Below are 23,910 nucleotides of genomic sequence, written 5' to 3'. Positions count from 1 at the left end.
CGAGACCGTGAGCCACCAAATACAGAGAATGCGGAAAGGTCAGGGAATGACCACCGCATATCCCCGGAGCAATTTGGCCTTAGTTGCTAATGCTCCTAAAAACCAAATAATAACAACAACATTTTTGCTTTACATGATTATTTCAAGAAATGCATTAGTCACATAACTTGAGGGATACCTATACAGTTTAAGTAATCAACAGAATTTGATTTCTTTTTTCAGAAAACAGTTATTTGTACAATAAAGACAAACAACACTTATTAAATTTTTATTAATGTAATTATTTATAGTAAACAATATTACTTAAAATTATAATGTCCAATTGTACAACAGCTATCTATTTCTTCCTCTACAAAAATCACTAACTACTGCTAACATGCTAAAATCTCCAAGCTACTTAAAATCATTTTTACGGTAACTAAAAACTGAAATAAATATTTCACTTAATTCTTACCAAATAGTACAGCAATGTACAAAGCCAAGATGTTTGCCGCAGGTTTGTACATAGCTGTGGGCATGCTAAATTATCTATGAATACTGTCTCATATTGTGGATGTGCCTCTACAATGTTGTATTAGTGGTAAAGTTAGTTTGCTCACAGCTATGTAAAAACCTGAAGCTTTTGCCTTATTGTACTATAATGCAATATAGCTGTCATAGCTTGAGGCTTTTGCTCTAAATATTTACCTGATTTTGAAATTCCTCACCCAATTTAGATGATTACTTTTATTAGTCAATTAGTTATTCAAAAAAAAAGTACTGCTTACCAAAGTCCATTCTATCCTTTGCATTTCTTTTCAACAGGGAAAGTAAGAGATTTGTGAGTTCTGCAGATGTGCCATTTGGAATTCTGAAAATAGCGATAATTTTTTTTTTAGTTTTAATATAATTTTTTCTTATATTACAAAAAAAAATTGTAATACAGGTCGACCATCACTTTTTTTTTATTTTTTTTTATTAGGTAATTGTTGGCGCATCAGCTTCTGTGGCCATAATGCACTTCCCAAGGTTTTTGCAGTACTCTGATCCAAGCCCGAGGCAGGATTCAAACCTGCGACCTTTGGGTTGCTAGGCAGGCACTTTACCCACCCGGCTAGCCCGGTCGGCTCGACCATCACTAATCCGGTTCCACTGCTAATTCAGACATAATTTCCGCAAACGAAATTTCAAATTTCCTAGGTTGGCGCACCGACCTGCTGGTACTGTTTTGGTGGTGTTGGTTGCAGCATCAGCTGTTGGCACGAACTCGCAAACACTGGCAAGCCATTCCCACTTGTTTTTCTGCATTTATTATTATAACCTGCTCACATTTAGCCCCAGCCATGGTTCCAATGCATAAAGGAAGTGCCTCTCGTGGTGTAAAGCACAAACATATATTGTCCATAACAGATAAAGTTGAACTTCTGAAAAAACTCGACAGTGGTGTGTCTGTGAGAAGTTTAACACTGCTTAATTGTAAATTCCAGCAATTTCTCTCAGTTCCACTTATCTTATTAATTTTCTTTTAGCCATTCCTTTTTAGATTTTTTTTTTTTTTTTTTTTTTTTACAACACACTTATACAAACTTGCGGAAAAACACAACACAATATGATGGATAATACAGCGCTCTAATGGACTTGTTTTCACAAAATCTCAAACAAAACTGGCAAACTTATTGAGATGTTTGAGAGTTTATTTTATCGTAATTAGTTTTATTGCAGCGCTCGCCGCACGTGCAATAAACTAATCACAAATGACCTTCATATGTATGCCATAATAGCGTCACACGTATGTGGCTGACACGGCTTCTTAAGAAATAAAGTAACCAACGTGGCCACATATATGCTACATAAAAAAAAAAGACTTTTTTTTTATATTTTAAGCGAAAAAAACAACAACACTGACATTACAATATTTATTTTTGAATTACTGATCAAATTATTTGCTAAATATTTTTTGGCCTCTGGGGAATTTTTTCTTAAACTAGCTTGGCAGTCAACATGTTAAAGGTAGACGGAGGTGGTTAGCTGTTGGGTAAAATGTATGTGCTAAAATAACCACCAGTGCTCTGGCAAACTCACTAATCCGACACCCAACAGGTCCCAACACTGCTGGATTAGTGATGGTCGACCTTTATAAGAAAACTGAAGATGTCAGATCTTAACAATTTAAATTCTAAAATAGCACTTAATAAAAATGAGATCTGATTGTGTAAGTCATATAGAGTGCACAAATGAGGTAACTAAATTTTATAATAATCATTAAATTATATTTTGTTGAATCTATACACTACACAAATTACAGATGATCCAGAAATGTGCAATTTCCTTAAGAAGGCATATACTCTACAATTAAACACAAATGAAAAATATGTAATAAGCAAACATCATAAACAGTTTTATTTCTGAAATATCACTTTTTAACATGTTAAAATTGGAAATACATACATATATATATAGATAAGTAGATTAGAGTATGAGTGGAGAAATGCTGACCACGTCAGATGTAGTAACAATGGAAAAAATTAAAACAGGTACCTGTAAAATAACATAAAATTAAATAAAAATAATGCAAATAGCACTTAATGCTATAGATCCGATGATTTTAACTGATCAAGGATCAGCAGCCAAAACCAGAGGAAATACAGCAAGAAGCAAGCCCTCTGTTTCTGATATGAAATATACATAGCAAGAGGTAAAAAAGCGAGCTGACGTATATTTCATAGCCGACCCGACAGAGACTGAAACGAGTAAAAACCAGATCAAATCTAAAGTAAAAATTCAGATAAATTAAAATAGCAAGCAACACAAGAGGAATTTAAACAAAAGTAATGTAAAATATGAAGACAAAAGGACATGGACAAGGGAGGACAACTTGCTGTGGTGCCAAGCAGGAGCTGGTGATATGGGCTGAGGGGAGTAAACGTCACCCTGGCTGTATCGGTGAACCAAAGAAGTTAGCAAATTAGTTCCCTGCGTATTTATAATATGTTAAAGCAACCCCAAGTGTGGGAGGGGAGAAGGTGTAAATAGGTAAAATTAACATTACCTGTGATGGGGAGGTCGGCAATTAAACAAATGGAGCATATCAACCCAGGATAGGGAAGAAATACAAAACTGACAAAGTGGCGTAAAAAGACTAAACTTTGTTGGAGATGAATAAAGCAAGAGATAGCAGAAAAATAGCATCTCGAATATTGCTTTTGGTCAATATTCGCTAACTGCTCACGAGAAATAAAAAACATAGAGTGTAAGAACAGTAAAAAGTAAAAAGTAATTGGAAGAAAGGGAATACAGTGGTGCTCGAGCAGTCTGGAGTTGCGAAATCTGTACCAATAGTAGGAACCTGGACATAGGTCTGGGAGTATGCTTCATGTGTTTAAGTCAGTAATGTCATTGTATTATAATAAATATATGACTAAATAATCTAAAAAACAAAAATCATCAAAATATAATACCCTCGTAGTAAGCCAATCAGTGAGCACAAGTTTTCTAGACCATGAGACATCAAAGAGGCTAGAGGGGGTATTGTCTGTACATTATATACAAGCCAGGGTCCTACTATTGGGTACGGATTTTGCAACCCCAGACTGCTCGAGCACCACTGTATTCCCCTTCTTCCAATTACTTTTTACTGTTCTTATGCCCTATGTTTTTTATTTCTTTTGAGCAATTAGGTTGACCAAAAGCAATATTTGAGATGCTATTTTTCTGCTAACTCTTGCTTTATTCATCTAAAACAAAGTTTAGAGTCTTTTTATGCCACTTTGTCAGTTTTGTATTTCTTCCCTATCCTGGGTTGATATGCTTCATTTGTTTAATTGCCGACCTCCCCATCACACTGGTAACGTTAATTTTACCTATTTACACCTTCTCTCCTCCCATACTTGGGGTTTCTTTAACATATTATAAATATGCAGGGAACTAACTTGTTAACTTATTTTGTTCACCGATACAGCCAGGATGACATTTACTCCCCTCAGCCCCTATCACTGGCTCCTGCTTGGCACCACAGTAAGTCGTCCCCCCTTGTCTATATCCTTGTCTTCATTTTACATTACTTTTGTTTAATTCCTCTTGTGTTGCTTGCTATTTTATTTTACTTTTATCTTAATTTTTATTTTTAGATTTGATCTGGTTTTTACTCATTTCGGTCTCTGTCAGGCGGACTAGAAGTTTTTTTTTTTTTTTTTGATTTGGTAGTTGTTGGCGCATCGGCTTCTGTGGCCATATTGCACCTCCCAAGGTTTTTGCTGTACTTTGATCCAAGCCCGAGGCGGGAATCGAACCCGCGACCTTTGGGTTGCCAGGCAGGTACTTTACCCACTCGGCTAGCCCGGTCGGCCGGACTAGAAGTATACGTCAGCTCACTTTTTTACCTCTTGCTACATATATTTCATACCAGAAACAGAGGCCTTGCACCTTGCTGTATGATGAGGAAATCATTAAGCACCTTGCATGATGAGGAAATCATCAAGCACCTTGCTTGATGAGGAAATTAAAATCATCGGATCTATAGCATTAAGTACTATTTGCATTATTTTACTTTTGTTTTACAGGTATTTAATTTTTTCCATTGTTACTACATCCGATATGATCAGCATTTCTCCACTCATAATCTAATCTACTTATCTACATTTCATTACGGTCGTTGGGTATTTCTGCTATTAGTAGCAGTGCCCCCTATCCATAAACCATTCCAATTTTTTAAATTATCATTCTTTTTAAGTTGTTACTATTCACTACGACCACTTATTATTAATACATTAGATACATATATATTATATGAGGTATAAAGTATGTTGATAATCATTAATATATGGAAATTATGGCCTAGTGCCATTTAAATGGCAATATATACACTATGTCCATAATGTAATATATATATATATATTTATACACACACAGTATTATTTGTTAAATACAGTAAAAAGTCCGAAAATTTGGACTGCTCAGGGACTGAGTCAATCCGGATTGTTGGATTTTCCGGATTCTCAGGCAGTACTTTTAAAATTCAAATTTAAAATGGAATAAAGAAATAACCAGGTAAATTTTGACAGATTATTCATTAGCAAATAAAGTCAACACATGCACTAAAGTCAACACCTGACAAAGATGTAAACAAAAATTTTCACCACAAAAAAAAAAAAAAAAAAAAAAAAAGGAGCGTGTAATGCTTGAAATCATGTTTAAAAATGAACAATGTAAAAGAAAAATACAGTATATAAATGAAAGCAGAAGATACATATTTTATATAAATTAATTATTTGTTTTTAGTTTATTAACGAAACATTTTCATATAAAACACAAAGTTCGAAAACAAACAAATATTTATTCGTTTTTTTTTCCCACAATTTCCGTTGTGTCTGTTGCACTGCTTGTAGATGGAACACGTGCAGCGTCTACTCTATCTGCCGCACTGCTTGATGCGTCTATTGCTTTCTTTAAATACTTTTGTATATCATCTTGTTTACAACTTTGTAATTTCTTTGTGATAAAATTATTATGCACCATGTGTGCATGCATGACGTCTTGAAGACTGAAGCAATGGTTCTGTTCCATAAATTTAATAACTGTTTCAATGGACTTTTTTGCAGTAGTCCAAGATATCTTTTCTTCTTCAACTTTGTTGTTTTCTTCACCAGATTCTTCTGAATAATTCTCTTCTATCTTATGAGGAGTTATAATGCTTTGAATAATTTCTTGATCAGTGAAATTCGCTGCAACTTCAACATCATCTTCAATGTGCATCCACTCTTCTACGTCATCAGCATTAAGTTTGCGTAGAGGGTTGTCTTTTGTATATAATTTAACAGTTTCGTCAGTTCTTTCACTTCAGATGCCTTCAGCTTAAACCCTGTTGCATTTCATTTCTTGGTTTCCAGCCAAAGTTTTTGTGGGCAAACACTTCCAGTAAACCACTGTTTCATCAGCATTATAAATTTGATTGGCCGTAAGGCCATAGTCAGATACAGTTTTTTCAAATGTTGCACTATATTCTGTTGCTCTTTGTGTATCAGCCAACTGTCTTTCTCCAGCAATATCTAACTGTCTAATACCATGATGAGTCTTGAAATTCCTAAGCCATCCATCACTAAATGTGCACTTTGATTCAATGTTAATTTGCTCCTTAAAAGACCTTGCTTTGGCAATAAGCATCGGCCCAGAAATTGCCATACCTTTCAATCGTTTTAACAAAAACCATTCGTACGACACATTATTGAGATTCTCTAATTTTGGCCAATGTAAACTTTTTCTCTCAGTAATTTTATTGTAAGGTTAAGACGAGGCTGTGAATTCTAGAATTTTATTCTTTGCCTTTTTTATATCGTAAATTGTAGACTTTCCGATGTTGTATGTTTCCATTAGAACAGCATTGCTCACACCACTTTCTAGTTTCTTAATTATTTCAGGTTTGTCACTCAATTTCAACATGTTAATCTTTCTCTTCACACCATGAAGTTGATCTATTTTAGGAGCTATTATTATGGGCTTGTAAATACGTATGCTATATATGGTAAATGGAAGAGTAGGACAAAAATTATAGTGTTGCCACGGTTTTGTTGCTCACTTCAAAATGGCGACTGCACAATAAGCTCGCTTGTTGTCGCTGAGCATCTGTGGCGCTCATGCATGCGCGGGGGGCATGCGCGCACACACACACACACACACACACACACAAAATTCTGCTAAATTTAAAAAGATTGTGAGTTTTCAAAAATACCGGATTTCTGGCATCCCGATTTTCAGACTTTTACTGTATATGTATTAATTTATGGGGAAGAGTATTGCAAAAGACATACCTAGATAAATTGCTGGATAATGCATCCATTGTTAAAGAGTACAGACACATAAGATAATATACAAAAACTTATCACTGTATATACATACAATTTAGGTTACTTCTTCCGAGGTCAATCACCCAAATTGAGAAGGAAAACGATAAGGGGTCCTTTGTTTCTGTGATGATCAACATGCACTATGGCAAAATCAACTTTAAGGTTATATAATAAATAATAGAACTTAAGATTATATAAAAGAAATTAAGAAATTTAAAATTTATATAATGCATAGTACACATTGATCATCATTGACCCGACAGAACAAAAGATATAATGCAAAAAAACTAAAGCAAAAATAAGGCATGTGATATAAGCAGACTTGTCATGTCCAAGCAAAAGAACTAAGTGTGGACATTACTGCAGCCAAAAAAGAAATGGGTTTATATATAATGTGTAGCCCTCTAGTGAGAATTGGATATTGTTGGACATGGTAAAATGTCCAACAATATTCAATTCTCACTAGAAAAAAAATGGGGAACTGGCAAATTCCCCTCTGTGTTGGACATGGTAAAATGCATGTTAATGTGCATGAAATTAGCCAATAAGTTATATATTAAGTTCAGACATAATGCAACTTGGCAATAGTGAGGTGGTGTAAATGGCTAATGGAGTAGGAATGATAATACCTGAATTCCATGAAGGTGAAGATATAGTAGTGCTTAGAAGTAGTTTCTCCTCCATCCTCAAATTGGCATAATAATTTCAGAGAAATAAGAATGAAGAGTATAGGATAGTTGAAATCTTGATGCAAGATATAAGGTAAAGTTAAGGTAGTAGTAGTGGCATGTGATGCAAGAAAGCAAGTGTGAGAGCTTATGCAGCATCAGCCAAAAAAAAAAAAAATCACACCATTCCCTCCAAATGCCTGTCTGGCTCCTCCTTAAATTTATTTAACCTATCAACTTCCACGACAGATGGAAGTTTGTTCCAGCAATTAACCACCCGCTGGCTAAAGGCAAATTTCCGCACATCTATTCTACATCTGTCTTTTCTTAATTTGAATTTATGCCCCCTTGGTTCGTAATCTGAACAAGTGGAAGGATCCCATCAGAATTCAGCGTGCTCAATCCATTCAAGGCCTTATACACCTCAATCAGATCACCGCGCAGGTGCTTAGTCTCCAGCCACTGCAATCTGCAGAACTTAAGCCTCTCTTGGTAACAGGATCCCTTCATTCCCCTCACCAATCTTGTTGCCCTTCTCTGTACACGCTCAAGCAAATTTACATCCTTCCTAAAATGAGGCCTCCAGACCTGTACGCAGTACTCAAGACGTGGCCTGACCATTGCCTTATACAGAGGGACAATCACCTCCTTTTCCCTGCTACCAAATTCCTATATATCACTGACAAAACCCCATGACCTGCCCTGGCAGCCTGTCTGCATTGCTCAGAAAACTTCATATCTGACTGCACAATTACTCCCAGGTCTTTTTCATTTTCTACCACCTTAAGTGTAGTACCACACAGTTGGTACGTTTCTCTGGGGTTACTTCTACCCATATGCAGTACTTTGCATTTGTCAAGGTTAAACTTCAGTTGCCACTTCTTAGCCCATCTGCCCAAATTATCTAGATCCTGTTGCAGTAGCACACTGCCATTACTGTCATTAACAACCCTGCCAACCTTTGTATCATCTGCAAACTTCGACACTAAGCCTGATATACCTTCATCAATATCACTGATAAATATACAAAACAACAGAGGACCCAACACTGGGTCCTCTGTTGTGGGACTCCACTAATAATATTGTGGGACTCCACTAATAATATTAGCCCACGAAGGGCAGCACCCACTGATTACCACCCTCTTCTCCTCTTCGATGGTTGAGTTGTCTTCTCCAACTCAACCATCCTTTTATCCATTGTAGCAACTTACCCTTAATACCATTCTGCTCCAATTTGTACACTAGTCTTCCATGCGCAACAGTGTCAAAAGCTTTCCTGAAATCCAAATATATGATATAAAAATTATTTTTTGCATCCAGTTCCTTTGTAACCACATCATAATATCCTATCAAATTTGTCAGACAAGACTTTCCCTTAACAAACCCATGCTGTGTCTGAATTATTGCTGCAGTCTTGTCTAGATGATCCTGCAATGCATCTTTAACCAATGACTCCATTATTTTACCTGGAAAGAAGTTAAACTAACTGGTCTGTAATTACTCGTGTCAACCTTCGATCCCCCTTTGTGAATTGGGGATACATTTGCACATCTCCAGTCCGTGGGGACCTCCCCTGAGTCCAAGGATACTCTCATAATTATGGCTAAAGGCTATGGCTTAGTTGCTTTGCCACCTCCTTTAATATAACTGGATAGATCCGATCCACCCCAGGTGCCTCTCTTATGTTTAACTTCAACAATTTCTTCTCCACTTTGCTCTCAGTTATTACAAAATCATTAAGCACCCTGCTACAATTTGATAACCTTCTGCCACTTTCAAAACTTAATAACTCCTCATGTGTGAATGTAGATGCAAAATACTCATTCAGTTTGTGTGCTATCTGAGCAGGATCATCAACAGTCAAACCATCTATATCAAGTGGACCAATCAGGTTCATCCCCTTCCTTTTAGAGTTTATACAAGTAAAGAAATCGTTGCTGTTTTTTTTAGCATCTTTTGCCAAAGATTTCTCGTAATCTGCCTTCGCCTGACTAACCTCCTTTGTGACCTGATTACAGACTAGATTACCCAACTCAGAAGCCTGTGATATATTATATCACAGGCTTCTGAGTTGCTTGATAATTTATATGCATCCCATGCATTTTTCTTCTCTGTCACGAGTCTCATTAGTTCATTTGATAACCATTTAGGCCTAAACCTTGAACAATATTTCTTAATAGGCATGAAACTTTTAGTAGCATCCACGATTAATACCTTGAATGCTTCCCACTTAGAATTTACTGTTGGTAACATCGTCAGTTGATCCCACTGTACAGAATTTAAAAACTGTCTGAGATAACTGTACTCACCTTTACGGAAGCAAAAACCCTTTCCTTTATTCCTGATGGTAATTATATCTTTAAGTAAATCCCACATCAGTACACTGTGATCACTGCCACTTAGTGGTTCCTTTATCTGCAAATTCGTAATACACGAATGATCACTGCCGATAACCAGATCAAGAGTATTACCCTCTCTGGTTGCCTCTCGAACATGCTTCTGCAGAAAACAATCATCCAATAAATCCACAAAAGTCTTACTAGTGTGTGAGTGACCAACCCACAAGTTCCAGTCAATATCTGGGAAGTTAAAATCCCCCATTATAAGACATTCTGATTTACTAGTCCACTCCATTTCTCTGTACAATTGTTCATTGTACTCATTCGAATCATTAGGCCTATAACACACTCCTACTCTTATTTTTGCTTTTGCAGTAAGGCTGGAATTACAAGCCCATTCCTATAGTAGGATCTTGTGCTGAATTTCCAAGTCATCATGTGTAAACTTAAGTGGGACGATATATATACAGTGATAATGAAACAGTAAAGAGGGAAATACATAAAAAAATCATAAAAAATCAAGATGAGACAATGTAGAGCAATGTGGAATAATCAAGAATAAATATATCAATATGAGACAAAATGTAAAGAAAAGTGGAATAGTAAAGATTAAATAAATAAAACCGTTATAAGAAATACACTATAGATTGCTGGCCGGTGGGTACAAGTTTTTCAGACTGTAATACACCAAGGAAGCATAGTGTATATTATATACATAGATCTACTACCTGTTCTGAATCTAAAATGCTTTATATTCGTTTACCAATTTCTAAATTAGTGTAATTGGTTCTGGTAGGAGTTTTTTGAAATGTATGATATTGATGGACCTTCTGATATGGATAGGGAAATTATTATAAACCAGTTTATTATACAAGGCTTTGATATTAGTTAAACAGGTGGAACTTTTAATGCAGATGGAAGCAATCCTAAGGCATTGGGATAAAATGATATTGGCATGTACAGATTTAGAGTGTTAGGCTGACTACATTGAAATGCAATACTTCTCTTTTGTTATAGACATATCTTTCATATTGGTGGAGATTTAAATTTTTAAATCCAAGTTATTTGCCATGTTATCTGAGGTGTTAGTTTTTCTAGGATAAGCTCGTCTGAATATAGGCTGCCAAAATCTTGAATGAAATGTGGACAATTAAGAACACATAAATCATCCACGTATCTGAAAAATAATAGGTCATCCATAAATGTTTTTTCAGCTGAATATAGATATAGGTTTGCCACTGTGCATGATGCCAGACTTCCAATAGAGGTGCCTTTCACTTGTAGGAATAGCGAAGTTCCATTTTATACGTAGTTGTTAAAAATATATAGTTTAAGTAGTGTATCCCAGTAAGTTAAGTCAAGGTTAATAGCTTTTTCATGTTCCATGTATAATCTGTTAAACTGTTTTGTGTTCTGTGTATAATCTGTTAAACTGTTTTGTGTTCCATAATCTGTTAAGAACAATTTTTAAATTGTTAAGATCAATACTGGTGAATAAGTGAGTCGTTGTATATTATGTTACTTTTATTTATGTTATTTAGTACTGATTTTAGTAATTTTTCTGGTGTAGTACCTGGAGCTTTAGCATAACTATCTCTACACCAGGTTATAAATCTGAATGTAGGTGATTGATGAAATTTTGGAAGACAGTAGATAAATGGAAATTTTAAGTTATTATAGTTCAATGTTAATTTTTTATGTAGTGCTATTAGTTTTTTGGTTATTACATTAGTGGATGTTATGTATTTAAATGTGTTACTAGCATGAAGTTTGTTCTTAATAATATCTATACAATAGGCTTTAGATATAACTGTGTAATTATGTGCAGCTTTGTCAACCAATGTAAATAACAAAGTTAGTGGAGGAAATATTTTTGCTTTATATCTTTTGTTCTCTATCAGGTCAACAATGATCAATGTGTACTATACATTATATAAATTTTAAATTTCTTAATTTCTTTTAAATAATCTTGAATTCTATTATTTGTTATACAACCTTAAAATTGATTTTGCTATAGTGCATATTGATCATTACAGAAACAGAGAACTTATTTTTTTCCTTTCAATTTGAGTGATTGACCACGGAAGAGATAACCCAAACTGTAGGTATACAGCGATAAGTTTTTGTATATTATCTCATGTATCTGTACTCTTTAACAATGTACCATGCTTCCCATATGCGTTATCCAGATTTATCTAGGTATGTCTTTTGCGATACTCTACCCCATAAACTAATACATATATTTAGCAAATAATAGTGTGTGTGTGTGTGTGTGTGTGTGTGTGTGTGTGTGTGTGTGTGTGTGTGTGTGTGTGTGTGTGTGTGTGTGTGTGTGTGTGTGTGTGTGTAGGCATTCTTTTTGCTGATTAAACATTTTAAATTACAATATATTTCTTTAAGGTATTGTAATGTCATATAAATGTGTTCTTGCTGTCAGTAAAAATGATCCAAATCCATTATATCCAGTGGATGAACAGGCCACTGATTTGTACTATCCCTCATTTACTATTTTTCTACATGCTGTTCTATTTCCTATTAGATCTTTAGCTCTGGCCAGAGTAAGCTCACTTTCCTCTAAGGCTTGCTTGACACCATTGATCTGCCTTCTTCTGGACCTACTCCTAGTCCTTATCACTGTGTATTTTCACTTGAAATATCTGTTTAGTAATTTCTCATTCTTTGTACATTCCCATACCATCTTATGTTTACTTTGTTTACCTTATATTGAGTATTTGTTACTCCAAAATTAAATTTCTTCTTATTTCCTCATTTGTCTTGTCAATGCTCTCAACTATTAATTCGTTTATTTTTCCTAAAACTCTCATTTCTAAAGATTCCAATTTTTGATAAATTTCTTCATTTCTTGCCCATCTCTCAGCTTTATAGGTTAAAACAAGCTTGAAAACTGTGTTAGAAGCAATTAATTTTCTATTTGAACCATAAATATACACAAAAACATCCAACAATAATGAATACAACAATGTGCCATCTCACTGACTGTTTTAATCATACAATGTAAATTATTACATTAATAGTAAGAGGCATGCAGCATTCAATTCTGCATACAATTCCCGCTAAGAAACGAAAAAAATTTTGAAGTAGGAAGTGCATTAAATTTTTCTTAACTTACCGAGGAACTAAATTGGCATTGGTTTCATAAAAATGTTTCAGGGCTTGAGGAGTTTGTGCCTAAATAAATTAAGATGTTTTATTAGAAATGCTTTATTGAAAATTATTAATTATTTCATTTGAAGCAAGTGAAGTAAAACATATGAAGATATTCTCCCTATCCAGTTATGGAAAGAGGGGAATAATAAAATATCAATAATAATAATAAACATCTGCTAAATTAGATAAAGATAATCCCACACAGCAACAGTAATAGTATTCATCATATATATGCATCATATAATGCAAAGACAATCCACACAGCAATAGTAATAGTATTCATCATATAATGCAAGGAAGCCACAGGCTTTTGCTGCACCTGCCACAAATAAAAGTAAATAAGAAAATACAAATTATGTACTTTTCCCCCCAACTATCCAGTTGACCTCTCCATTCAAACTGTCAGCCTCAACCACCTGTGAAGGAAATCTGCTCCAGCAATCAACATCTTGCCAGTCAAAAGAAAACCTTCCACAATCTACTCCAAACCTTCTCCCCCAGAATCTATGATCCCCAGTCTTGGAACTCCCTACAACAGCAAAAACTCCACCCTCACTCACTCCATCAACCCTTCTCAGAGCCTACAAAACTTAATGAGGTCACCTCCGAGGTGCCTGATTGCCAATCTCTGCAGCCCACACAATTGGAGTCTCTCCTTGCATGGTCGCCCCCTTGCCAACCTCACCATGCGAGTCACCCATCCCCAGACAATTTAAAGAAGCCCAATGTCTTCCTTCAGACTAGGTTCTCATAGTTGAACACAGCACTCCAAATGCAGCCCCATGCAGTGGGCCATGACCACCCCCATCTCTATAGGACAATGCTCAAAAAATCATTGATAGGACACCGTAGGCCTTCCCAGCAGCCAACTTACACTGCCAAAAAAACCTCACATCTGCCCATAGTATAACTCTCAGATCCCCTGCTTCCTCCACTGTTTTCACTTCAATCCCATGAAGTGGGTAATTCATTTTGTGGTTGCTATTCCCCAAGTGCAAGATCTTGCATTTTGCTCATTAAAACATAGCTGCCACCCTTCTGAACATTTTTGAAGTCTGTTCAGGTCATCCTGAAGGAGCACTGCCTGGCAGTGATCATCAAACACTCCACTAACCTTTATGTCATCTGCAAATTTTTATATCACGCTTTCTATCCTTTTGTTAATGTTGTTTATGAAAATCAAAAACAAAAGTGGTCCAAGACCTGATCACTGGGGGCTCACTCCTGATGTTACACTAATCTGAAGAATATCCATTAATCAAAGCCTTCTACCAGCAGCCACTCAGCAATCCAGCTTAGAATCTTTCCAGTAATCTCAATATGTTACAGCTTATACAGTAACCTCTCATGAGGGACTGGGTAAAATGTTTTGCTAAAATCCAAATAAACTATGTTGAAATTGTTCCCTACATTCAGCTCATGAGTAACTGTGTTAAAAAAACTTACTAAGTTAGTCAAACATGATGTTCCCTTAATAAAAACAATGTTTATATGTCTTTCAGAATGCCATATCTATCTAAATATCCCTGGATTGCCTCTAAGGTTTCCCCTACCACTGAAATAAGACTAACCAGTCTGTAGTTACTGACTTCACTCTTAGAACTGCCTTTATGTATTGTTGATACATTGGCACTTATCCAATCCAAAGGAATCCCTCCTGAATCCAAAGATGCCCTCATAATTAGCCTCAATTGTTCAATATGATCCTTCGCACTCTCCTTCAAACTACGGGGTATATGCCATCAACTCCAGGAGCCTTACTTGCCTTTATGCTCAAAAGTTTTTCTAATATCATCTGTAATTTTGAAATCACTTATTTCATATGACTCAGCCTCATTGGCACAGCCTGAAGGGTCTTTCTTCAGTAGACAGATGCAAAGTACCTGTTAAATTCATCCACATCATCAGCTGGCTTGTCTAAGACTTTTCCATACCCAATGCACAAGAGTCCAATCTGATTCACTTTATTCTTAGTTGTATTTATTCCTTCCCCATTTTTTGTTCTCTTAGGCAGTGCTTTCTCATATGCTGCCTTGGCCTCCCTAATCTTATTTGTGGTACTATTACAAATCAACCTGTACCTGTTGTAGGCTTCAGTACTTTTTGTCACTCTGTAGCTATCCCATGCAATCTTTTATTGCACTATCTGACCTGCCAGCTCTGCATTCATCAATTTCAGCATCTTCCTCCTTCTGCAATACTTTCTTAAGGGTATATATGCATTCATGGCTTTTGTGATTTTTGCTTTAAAGGTATTCTGTATTTGCCCTTACTCTGCAATCCACCCAATTAATAGCATCTTAAACTGTCAAAGCCCCCTCTTCTGAAATTAAAACACATGCCTTTATCTTTAATTACTGCATCATCTTTCTTCATCTTCCAACTGATTGTCACACCCCAAAGTACTTTTTCATCTCAATATACATGAATAATTCTTGATTACTCCAACTAGACTTCAAAATATATTTATTATTAAAAATGTACAAATAAAATCTAAATAACATTGATTAAAAACATGTATATGTAAAATATTAGTAAAACATGTAAAATATTAGTATAAAATATATTTTTATTTTTTTTATGAAAACCCCAAGCATGAAGGGTATTAAAACATATAATAAGAAGAAACTTCTTCCTCATTTATTCCTTCAACCAGTTTTATGGAATGCCCTCTCTTCACATGTATTTTCTGAAAATCACAATCTACAGAAATTCAAGTCTAATGTCAATAAGTATCTTCTTTCATCTTCTCAACCTTCACCCTAAGCACAATACAAGTATTGTATATTTTAATACCCTTCGTGCTTGGGATTTTCATAAAAAAAATATAAAAAGTTGGTTCTGTGAGTTTCAAGTTGGACAGTAAAAGGATGCTGACTGTTTGTGGAATGTGTTCGGACCGGTTTGGAAGAGAGAGCAGGAATTATAGAAGCCAATTCACAAGAAGAGTGCTCATGGAAGTATCCACAGAAAAGGCATGTAGCAGAAACAGAATGTCTATGAGATAGAGGGGAGAGACTTTGTTAAAGATGGATCATTAATTAAACTAACTGCCATCTTTTGAATGGAATCCAGAAGCCTGAGAGAAGTTTTGAGGGCACCGCCCCAGATGTGGGTACAATACTCAAAGGTAGGGCGGATTCCTCCATGAGGTGTGGTGCCCACACCACATGGAGGAATGCCGCCCCTCTATGTTACCAGGCAATACTAGGTGGTAGATGACTCTCATCAACCGGTGAAATACCACCACTTTGCTTATTGGAGGCCTGAAGTGGTGGAACCCATGTTTAGTCTCTAGAGCTACGTTCCGGTCAACACTTCCCTATCTCTTCCATCATGCAGTATGATTGATGACTTTTGAGGTTATGATGAACGTCGTGGCGAGATCCAATATTCCTTACATTTCGAGGGTACAGCTCTAAAACGGTGTTCGCAGGCTGGCCGCTAGTTAGTACACCGAACCGAACCTATTGGTAACTCCCTAGGAGGCTTCCGGATCAGCTAGTGTATAATCTTGCTACCTCTACTCTGCCAGATAGTGACTGGAGGGAATCCGAGTAGTGTGTATGCGGAGAGCATTGCTGAGGCCACGTTATGTCAAGGATCTGGGTATATTCTTACCATGTGTACGCCATATCCAAAAATTTCATTACTTCATACAGCATGTCCCACCCACTTTTTCTTACTATTGAATACACCATGAATTGTCAAACTAATAGAGCAAGCTTATCTGCGTAAAGATTTAAACCTCCCAAGGACTTCCTAATTCATTTCACAAATATACGTGGTCTTAATTCTAATCTCAACGATGTCCATTTCCACTTGCAGTCTGCCAAACCCCATGTACTTTTTCTGACAGAATCTCAGTTATCAGTTGATTCAACTACTGCTCATCTCAGATGCCCAAATTATTCGCTGTATGATTCCTTTCGCCTCAAAGGTGGTACTTGTGCATATGTCCGTTCTGATATTCCCTGTCAGAGACTTGGCAATTTGGAATCTCCTCTCTTTGATCTTCTCTGGTTTAAAAGCTCTCTACCTCATTGTGTCAAATTCATCTGTTGTCTCTACCGTTCTCCCAACTCCACTAATCACTTGGAGCTCTTTGACTTCCTCTCTTTGCAACTCGACTTTCTCCAGTCCAACTTTCCTAACAGTGAGGTAATTTTCCTTGGTGATTTTAATGTTCACAACTCCAGCTGACTTCCGTTTTCTAGTCACACCAACCCAGCAGGTCGAGATGCTGAGGCTTTTGCAATTACTAATGACCTAGCACAGACTGGTCATTTACCTACAAGAATACCGGACAATCCTAATCATACAGCCAATACGCTTGATCTTTTTCTCACAAACAACCCTTCTAAGTACACGGTCGAAGTGAGAGGTCCTTTAGGCACTTCAGATCACAACTTGGTGATCGTCTCTTCTCCAATGGAACATTTATCTCATGGCTATTCCCAACCTCGTGTTGTTTGGCATTACAAGAATGCAAAATGGGATGACCTGCGAGACTTCTTTTCTTCTTTTCCTTGGTCGGATTACTGTTTCAAAACTTCTGATGTCAATGTTTGCTCCAATCGTGTCAGTGAAATTATTCTTGCAGGAATGGAATCCTTTATCCCACACTCCACTTTAAAATCTCATCCCTTATCTAAACCTTGGTTTTCCAATAAATGTGCTAAGGCTGTTCAAGAGAAGAATGTTGCATATCCTAATTGGCTTGTTTCTAATTCTTCAGTTTCATTTTCTGCCTACACCAAACTCGCAACAATTGTAAAGCAGTTATTAATCAGTCCAAACTAGAGTTTGAACAGGCTAAGAGTAAAAAACTTACTTCTTGCCCTAATGGTAACCGAGCATTCTGGTCTCTTGCCAAAGCTATTGGCCGCAACTTTTGCCCATCTCTGCTCCACCTCTTTCCAAACCAGATGGTTCTGTTGTCACTTCAGCCAAGGATAAAGCTGACCTGCTAGCATCCCATTTTTCTTCCAGCTCATGTATTTATGATCTTGGTAAAACACCTCCCACCATTCCCAACAGGCTCCATTCAATGCCTCCTGTGGTCTTCCGTCAAAAGGATATCAGAAGGATTTTGATGAATCTCGATGCTAAGAAAGCTCCAGGTCCTGATGGTATTTCTCCACTTGTTCTCAAAACCTGTGCTCCTGAACTTACTCCTATTCTTTGCCACCTTTTTTCCCTTTCTTATTCCAAAGGTGTTTTTCCTTCTGCTTGGAAATTTGCTCATATCCAGCCAGTTCCCAAAAAAGGGTGACAAATCGCTCCCATCCAATTATCGTCCCACTGCAATTACTTCTACTCTCTCTAAAGTAATGGAGAAATCAATTAACCACCAACTCTTAAACTACCTAGAAACCTTCCATCTGATCAATGATCGACAGTATGGATTCCGTCAGTGTCGATCCACTGGTGATATTCTGGCTTATGTTACCCATTTATGGACTAATTCAATGGAAAGGTTCGGTGAATCACAAGTAGTTGCTCTTGACATCTCAAAGGCTTTTGATTGTGTTTGGCATAAAGGTCTTCTAAACAAGCTTCCATCTTATGGTTTGCCAACTGTTTTTAGTAATTGGTTATCCAGTTTTCTCTCTAATCGCTCACTGAGGGTGATGGTAGATGACTCTCTGTCTTCTAACTTCTCCACTAATGCCGGTGTCCCCCAAGGTTCAGTTCTTTCTCCCACTCTTTTCCTCTTGAATATCAATGACCTTCTTCCATTGACTGGAAATCCTATCCATAGTTTTGCCGATGATAGCACATTGCATTCAACTTTCCATTTTGAGAAACCTTGTCCTGCTCAATCGGCTTCAACTTCTCGAAAATCTGCTACCAATTCCTTAAATGCCAATCTTGAGGTAATTCTCCAGTGGGGCAAAGACAACTTAGTTGATTTCAACCCTTCTAAAACTCAGTCTTGTCTTATATCTTGCAAAAAGGATTCTTCTGCTCCTATGCTTATCTTTAGTGACACTCCGATTTCTAGGCAAAATGATATATCTCTTTTGGGGATTACCCTGACTTCTAATCTCTCTTGGCACAAGCACATTACAAATATTGTTTCCTCTGCATCTAAAAAACTTGGTTTTCTCTTTCGCTCTCGACGGTACTTTTCTTCCAAACAGCTGCTCACTCTGTATAAATCGCAAATCCGCCCTGCCATGGAATATTGTTCCCACATCTGGGGTGGTGCCCCCCAAAACCTCTCTCAGGCTTCTTGATTCCATTCACAAGAGGGCAGTTAGGTTAATTAATGATTCATCTCTAACAGAGTCTCTCCACTCGCTTTCTCATAGACGTACTGTTTCTGCTGCATGCCTCTTCTACAGATACTTCCATGGGCACTGTTCTTCTGAATTGGCTTCTATAATTCCCGCTCTCTCTTTCAAAACGTTCCGAACACATGCCGCCACCAGCCAACATCCATTTACCGTCCAACTTCAAACCCACAGAACCAACTTTTCATCTTCCTCATTTATTCATTCAACTGCCGTTTTCTGGAACAACCTTCCTTCTTACGTATTTCCTGAAAATTACAATCTACAGAAGTTCAAGTCCAATGTCAACAAATATATTCTTTCATCTTCTCAACCTCCAACCCAAGCACGGTACTAAGTACTATAGGTTCTAATACCTCTTGTGTTTGGGGTTCACATAAAAAAAAAAAAAATTTCCAATTTGTACAGAGTGAACAACTGATTGCAAGAAAAGTAACACCGAGAGAAAAAGAGAAAACCCAATTTTTTAGATGCAGAGGAAGCAATATTTTCTGATGTGCCAAGGGAAATTAGAAGTAAGGGTAATTCCTAATAAAGATATGTGATTTTGTCTAGAAATCTGAGAGTCGTCGAATATAAGCATAGGAACAAAAGTATCCTTTTTTGCGAGATATAAGACAGGATTGAGTTTTAAAAGGATTGAAATCAACTAAGTTATCTTTGCCCCACTGAAGAATTACCTGGAGATCAGCATTTAAGGAATTGGTAGTGGATATATATGAAAAGTTGCAGAATTTGCACAGGGCAAGGTTTCTCAAGCTGGAAGGTGGAATGCCATGTGCTATCATTAACAAAACTATGGATAGGATTTCTATTAATGGAAGATCATTAATATCAAGGGGAGAAGAGTGGGAAAAAGAATTGAACCTTGGGGAACACCTGCATTAGTACAGAAGTTAGAAGACACAGAGCTATCTACCATTATCCGCAGTGAGCAGTCAGAGAAAAAACTGGATACCCAATTACAATAAACATTTGGTAAACCATAAAACTGAATCTTAGTTAAAAGGCCTTTATGAAAAATACAAACAAAAGCCTTAGAAATGTCAAGAGCAACTTCTTGAGTTCACCAAACTTCTCCATTGTATTTGTCTATAGAGGGGTAACACAAGCCAAAATATCACCAGTGCATTGACAATGACAGAATCCATACTGGAGATCACTGATTAGATGAAACGTTTCAAGGTAGTTGAGGTGTTATCAGTTAATGGATTTCTACATTACTTTAGGAGTAGATGTAAGTATAATGAGATGATAATTGGATGGGAGGGATTTGTCATCCTCTTTAGGAACTGGATGGATATGAGAAAATTTCCAAGAAGGGAAAACACCTGTGGAATAAGAAAGCCAAAAAAAAAAACACAGAACAGGAGTAAGCTCAGGAGCACAGGTTTTGAGAAAAACTGGAGAAATATCATCAGGACCTGGTGCTTTCTTCGACTCAAAATTCTTCTGACATTCTTTTTGATGGAAGACCACAGGAGGCATTGAATGGAGTGTACTGGGAATGGTAGCAGGTGGTTTACCAAGATCATCAATACATGAGTTAGAAGAAAAATAGGATGCTAGTAGGTTAGCTTTATCTTTAGCTGAAGTGGAAATAGAACCATCGTTTTGACAGAGGTGGGAATAGCAGTGGGCATCAGATGAGAATGCTTGACTACCATTTGGACAAAAAGCAAGTTTTCTACTCTTAGCCTGTTCAAAATCTAGTTTGGACTGATTAATAAGTGCTTTACAATTGTTGCAAGCTTTGGTGTAGACAGTAAATGAGCCTGGAGATTTGGATATAAGCCAATTGAAATATGCAACATTGTTATCTTGAACAACCTTAGCACAAATATTGGAATACCAAGGTTTAGATAAAGTATGAGATTTTAAGTGTGGAATAAAGGGTTTCTTTCCTAGAAGTGTGGAATAAAGAGTTTCATTCCTACAAATGTGGAATAAAAGGTTTCATTCCTACAAGTATGGAATAAAGGGTTTCATTTTCATTTCACTACAAGAATAATTTCGCTGACATGATCTGGGCAAACATTGGCATCCGAATATTTGAAACAGTAATCTAACCAAGGAAAAGAAATCTCACAGATTGTACCATTTAGCATTCTTGTAATGCCAAATGTGAGGTTGGGAATAGCCATGAGAGATAGGCTCTATTGGAGAAGAGACCATCACCTCAACTGTGTACGTAGATGGGCTGTTTGTGAGAAAAAGATCAAGTATGCTGTGTGGTTAGGATTGTCTGGTATTCTGGTAGGTAAATGAACAATTCGTGTGAGGTCATTAGTAATTGCAAAAGCCTCAGCATGTAGACCAACTGGGTCCGTGTCATGAAAAAATGGAAGCCAGCTTGAGTTTGAACATTAAAATCACAAAGGAAAATTACCCCACTGTTAGGAAAGTTGGACTGGAGAAATTCAAGTTTCAAAGAGAGGAAGGCAAAGCGTTCCAAGTGATTAGTGGAGTTTGGAGAAAGATGAAGGCAACACGTGAATTTGACAGAATGTGATGGAGAGATATTAAGCAGAGAAGATCAAAAAGAGGAGATTCCAAATTAATAAGTCTCTGCCAGGGAATGCAAATGGACATATGCATAAGTACAACCTCTGAAATGAAAGAATTATACAGCAAATAATCAGGACAACTCAAGTGAGTAGTGGTTAAATCAACTAATAATTGAGATTCTGTCATTAAAAGTACATGGGGTTTGGCACATTGTAAGAGGAAATGGACATCAATTAGATGGGAACGGAGACCACATATATTTGTGAAATAAAGTAGGAAGTATTTGGAAGGTTTAGATCTTTTCACAGATAAGTTTGTTCTATTAGTTTGATGTATTTGGTACTAAGAAAAGGCAGGGAGGACATGTATGAAATTTTTGGATACGGTATACATGCAGCAAAAATATATCCAGCTCCTTGACATAACATGGCCCCCCTTGAATATACACTACTCAGACTCCATCCAGTTGCTATCTGGCAGAGTAGAGGCAGTAAGATTATACACTAGCTGATCTGGAAGTCTCCCAGAGAGTTGTGAATAGGTTCAATCTGGTGGACTATTTAAGGGCAGGTCTGCAAACACTGTTTTAGAGCTGTACCTCCGAAATGAAAGGAAGATTGGATTTTGTCATGATGTCCATGACGAAATCCAATCAAGCTGCATGATGAAAGGGATTTACCAGTTTTTCTCTGGAGACTAAACATGGGTTTCATCACTTCAAGCACCCCAATAAGCAAAGTGGTGGTATTATACTGGTTGATGAGAGTCTTCTACTACCTAGTACTGCCTGATAATACAGAGGGGTGGCATTCCTCCATATGGTGTGGGCACCACACCTCAACTCCTGCTTACATTGGTTCTTTGCACCTGGGTGATCACCTCCAGTATGCTAGGTGTTGTATTTCAGGACTTGCACATGGGGGCTATACCCAGGGTTACTAACAGTCCCACCATCGTGAAGGTGCAAGCGGAGGATTTAGCTGTCACAGACTGATCGGATCTCACCAAAATTAGGTCCACTTGACTTTGAGTGTCACCCGAATACCAGTTCCATCAGCATTTTGGACTCCCAGGTAGCAAGCACAGCTTGGTATACCTGAGAGCACGTCTGTGACAGTCTCAAGGACCAAATATTTAAACATAGTCATTAAAAGCTAAAAATATAATCATAAAAGTCCAAAAAAAAAAAAAACACTCAGAAGCTTTAGGCATCTGTATGATGCCTTTATCAACAGTGACAAGGGCAGTGAGTATAAATATATGAAAAAAAAAAATTAAGAGGGGGAATGGAAAGGAAGTGATTCTTGAATGTTTTAAGGTTAACATAAGCTTCAGGTAATCCATGACTTACTGGAAAGGAGGTAGGGAATGTGAAATAGAAGGGTGGGGAAGAGAGCAACATCAACATCGAACAACTCACACAACATTACAGATTCAAAGATGGGATGTATTCGTGTACTATTATTTCTGTTCAAAGTGTGTCTAGTACTGTGTATATGTGGGTGGATTCCAATATGTGGATGGATCCTGAAATTACATGTACTATCAGTAACATTGATCAAAAAAATTGGTCATCAAAGAGGTAAACACAATTTTCTAAATCAGTTTTGCACACTGATTTCAAATGCATTCTCAGTATTTTTCTAGTATGTGTGGTTTTCATAATACGGCTGCTGCTAATATCACTAAAAGTTAATTAATGTGATTTCATTACAAAACACGAGACTAGTTACAATTACATTTTTATCATTTTTATTACAATTTAAACCCAATATACTTTATGCACATAGTCAAAATAGCATAGTATACTATTGTAAAAAAGATATATACAATTTAAAAATCTTGTGTGGATGATTTTCTTTGGTACACTTTGTCCAGAATGTTGCAGTACAACATACAGCAGAAGACTGCCAACATACATTCGTTCCAGAAATCTGGTGAAGAAAACTGTTAATTTCTTCATCTATTTGTGAAGAAATTAACAGCTCAGGTTATGAAAATAAGTTGAGAAATAAACTAGTGCCAACATTTTTCTTTAATACATCTTATTAAGGCATCTTATGAAATCCATACTGATTTTCAACACCAGGACTGTTCACTGATAGAGACT

At 36.8% G+C, this 23,910-nt stretch overlaps 1 protein-coding gene across 1 annotated transcript in view; it reads right to left on the bottom strand.

Annotated features, from left to right (window-relative positions):
• LOC150086163 (serine/threonine-protein kinase unc-51-like) overlaps positions 1–23,910 on the bottom strand; it is a 231,459-nt gene that overhangs the window by 124,809 nt on the left and 82,740 nt on the right. Inside the window, exons 9-10 of the mRNA XM_090373751.1 lie at positions 12,956–13,014; positions 768–850 (exon numbers count right to left, since the gene is read on the bottom strand). Coding sequence (XP_090229877.1) covers positions 768–850; positions 12,956–13,014 — 142 coding nt within the window. The remainder of the gene's footprint in view (positions 1–767; positions 851–12,955; positions 13,015–23,910) is intronic.

Source organism: Mastigoproctus giganteus, chromosome 5 (assembly GCF_048544385.1).
Source record: "Mastigoproctus giganteus isolate SK-2022 chromosome 5, ASM4854438v1, whole genome shotgun sequence".
NCBI lineage: Eukaryota > Metazoa > Arthropoda > Arachnida > Uropygi > Thelyphonidae > Mastigoproctus > Mastigoproctus giganteus.
The sequence above is the reverse complement of the archived record's forward strand: the minus strand, read 5'-3'. Positions and strand labels throughout refer to the sequence as shown.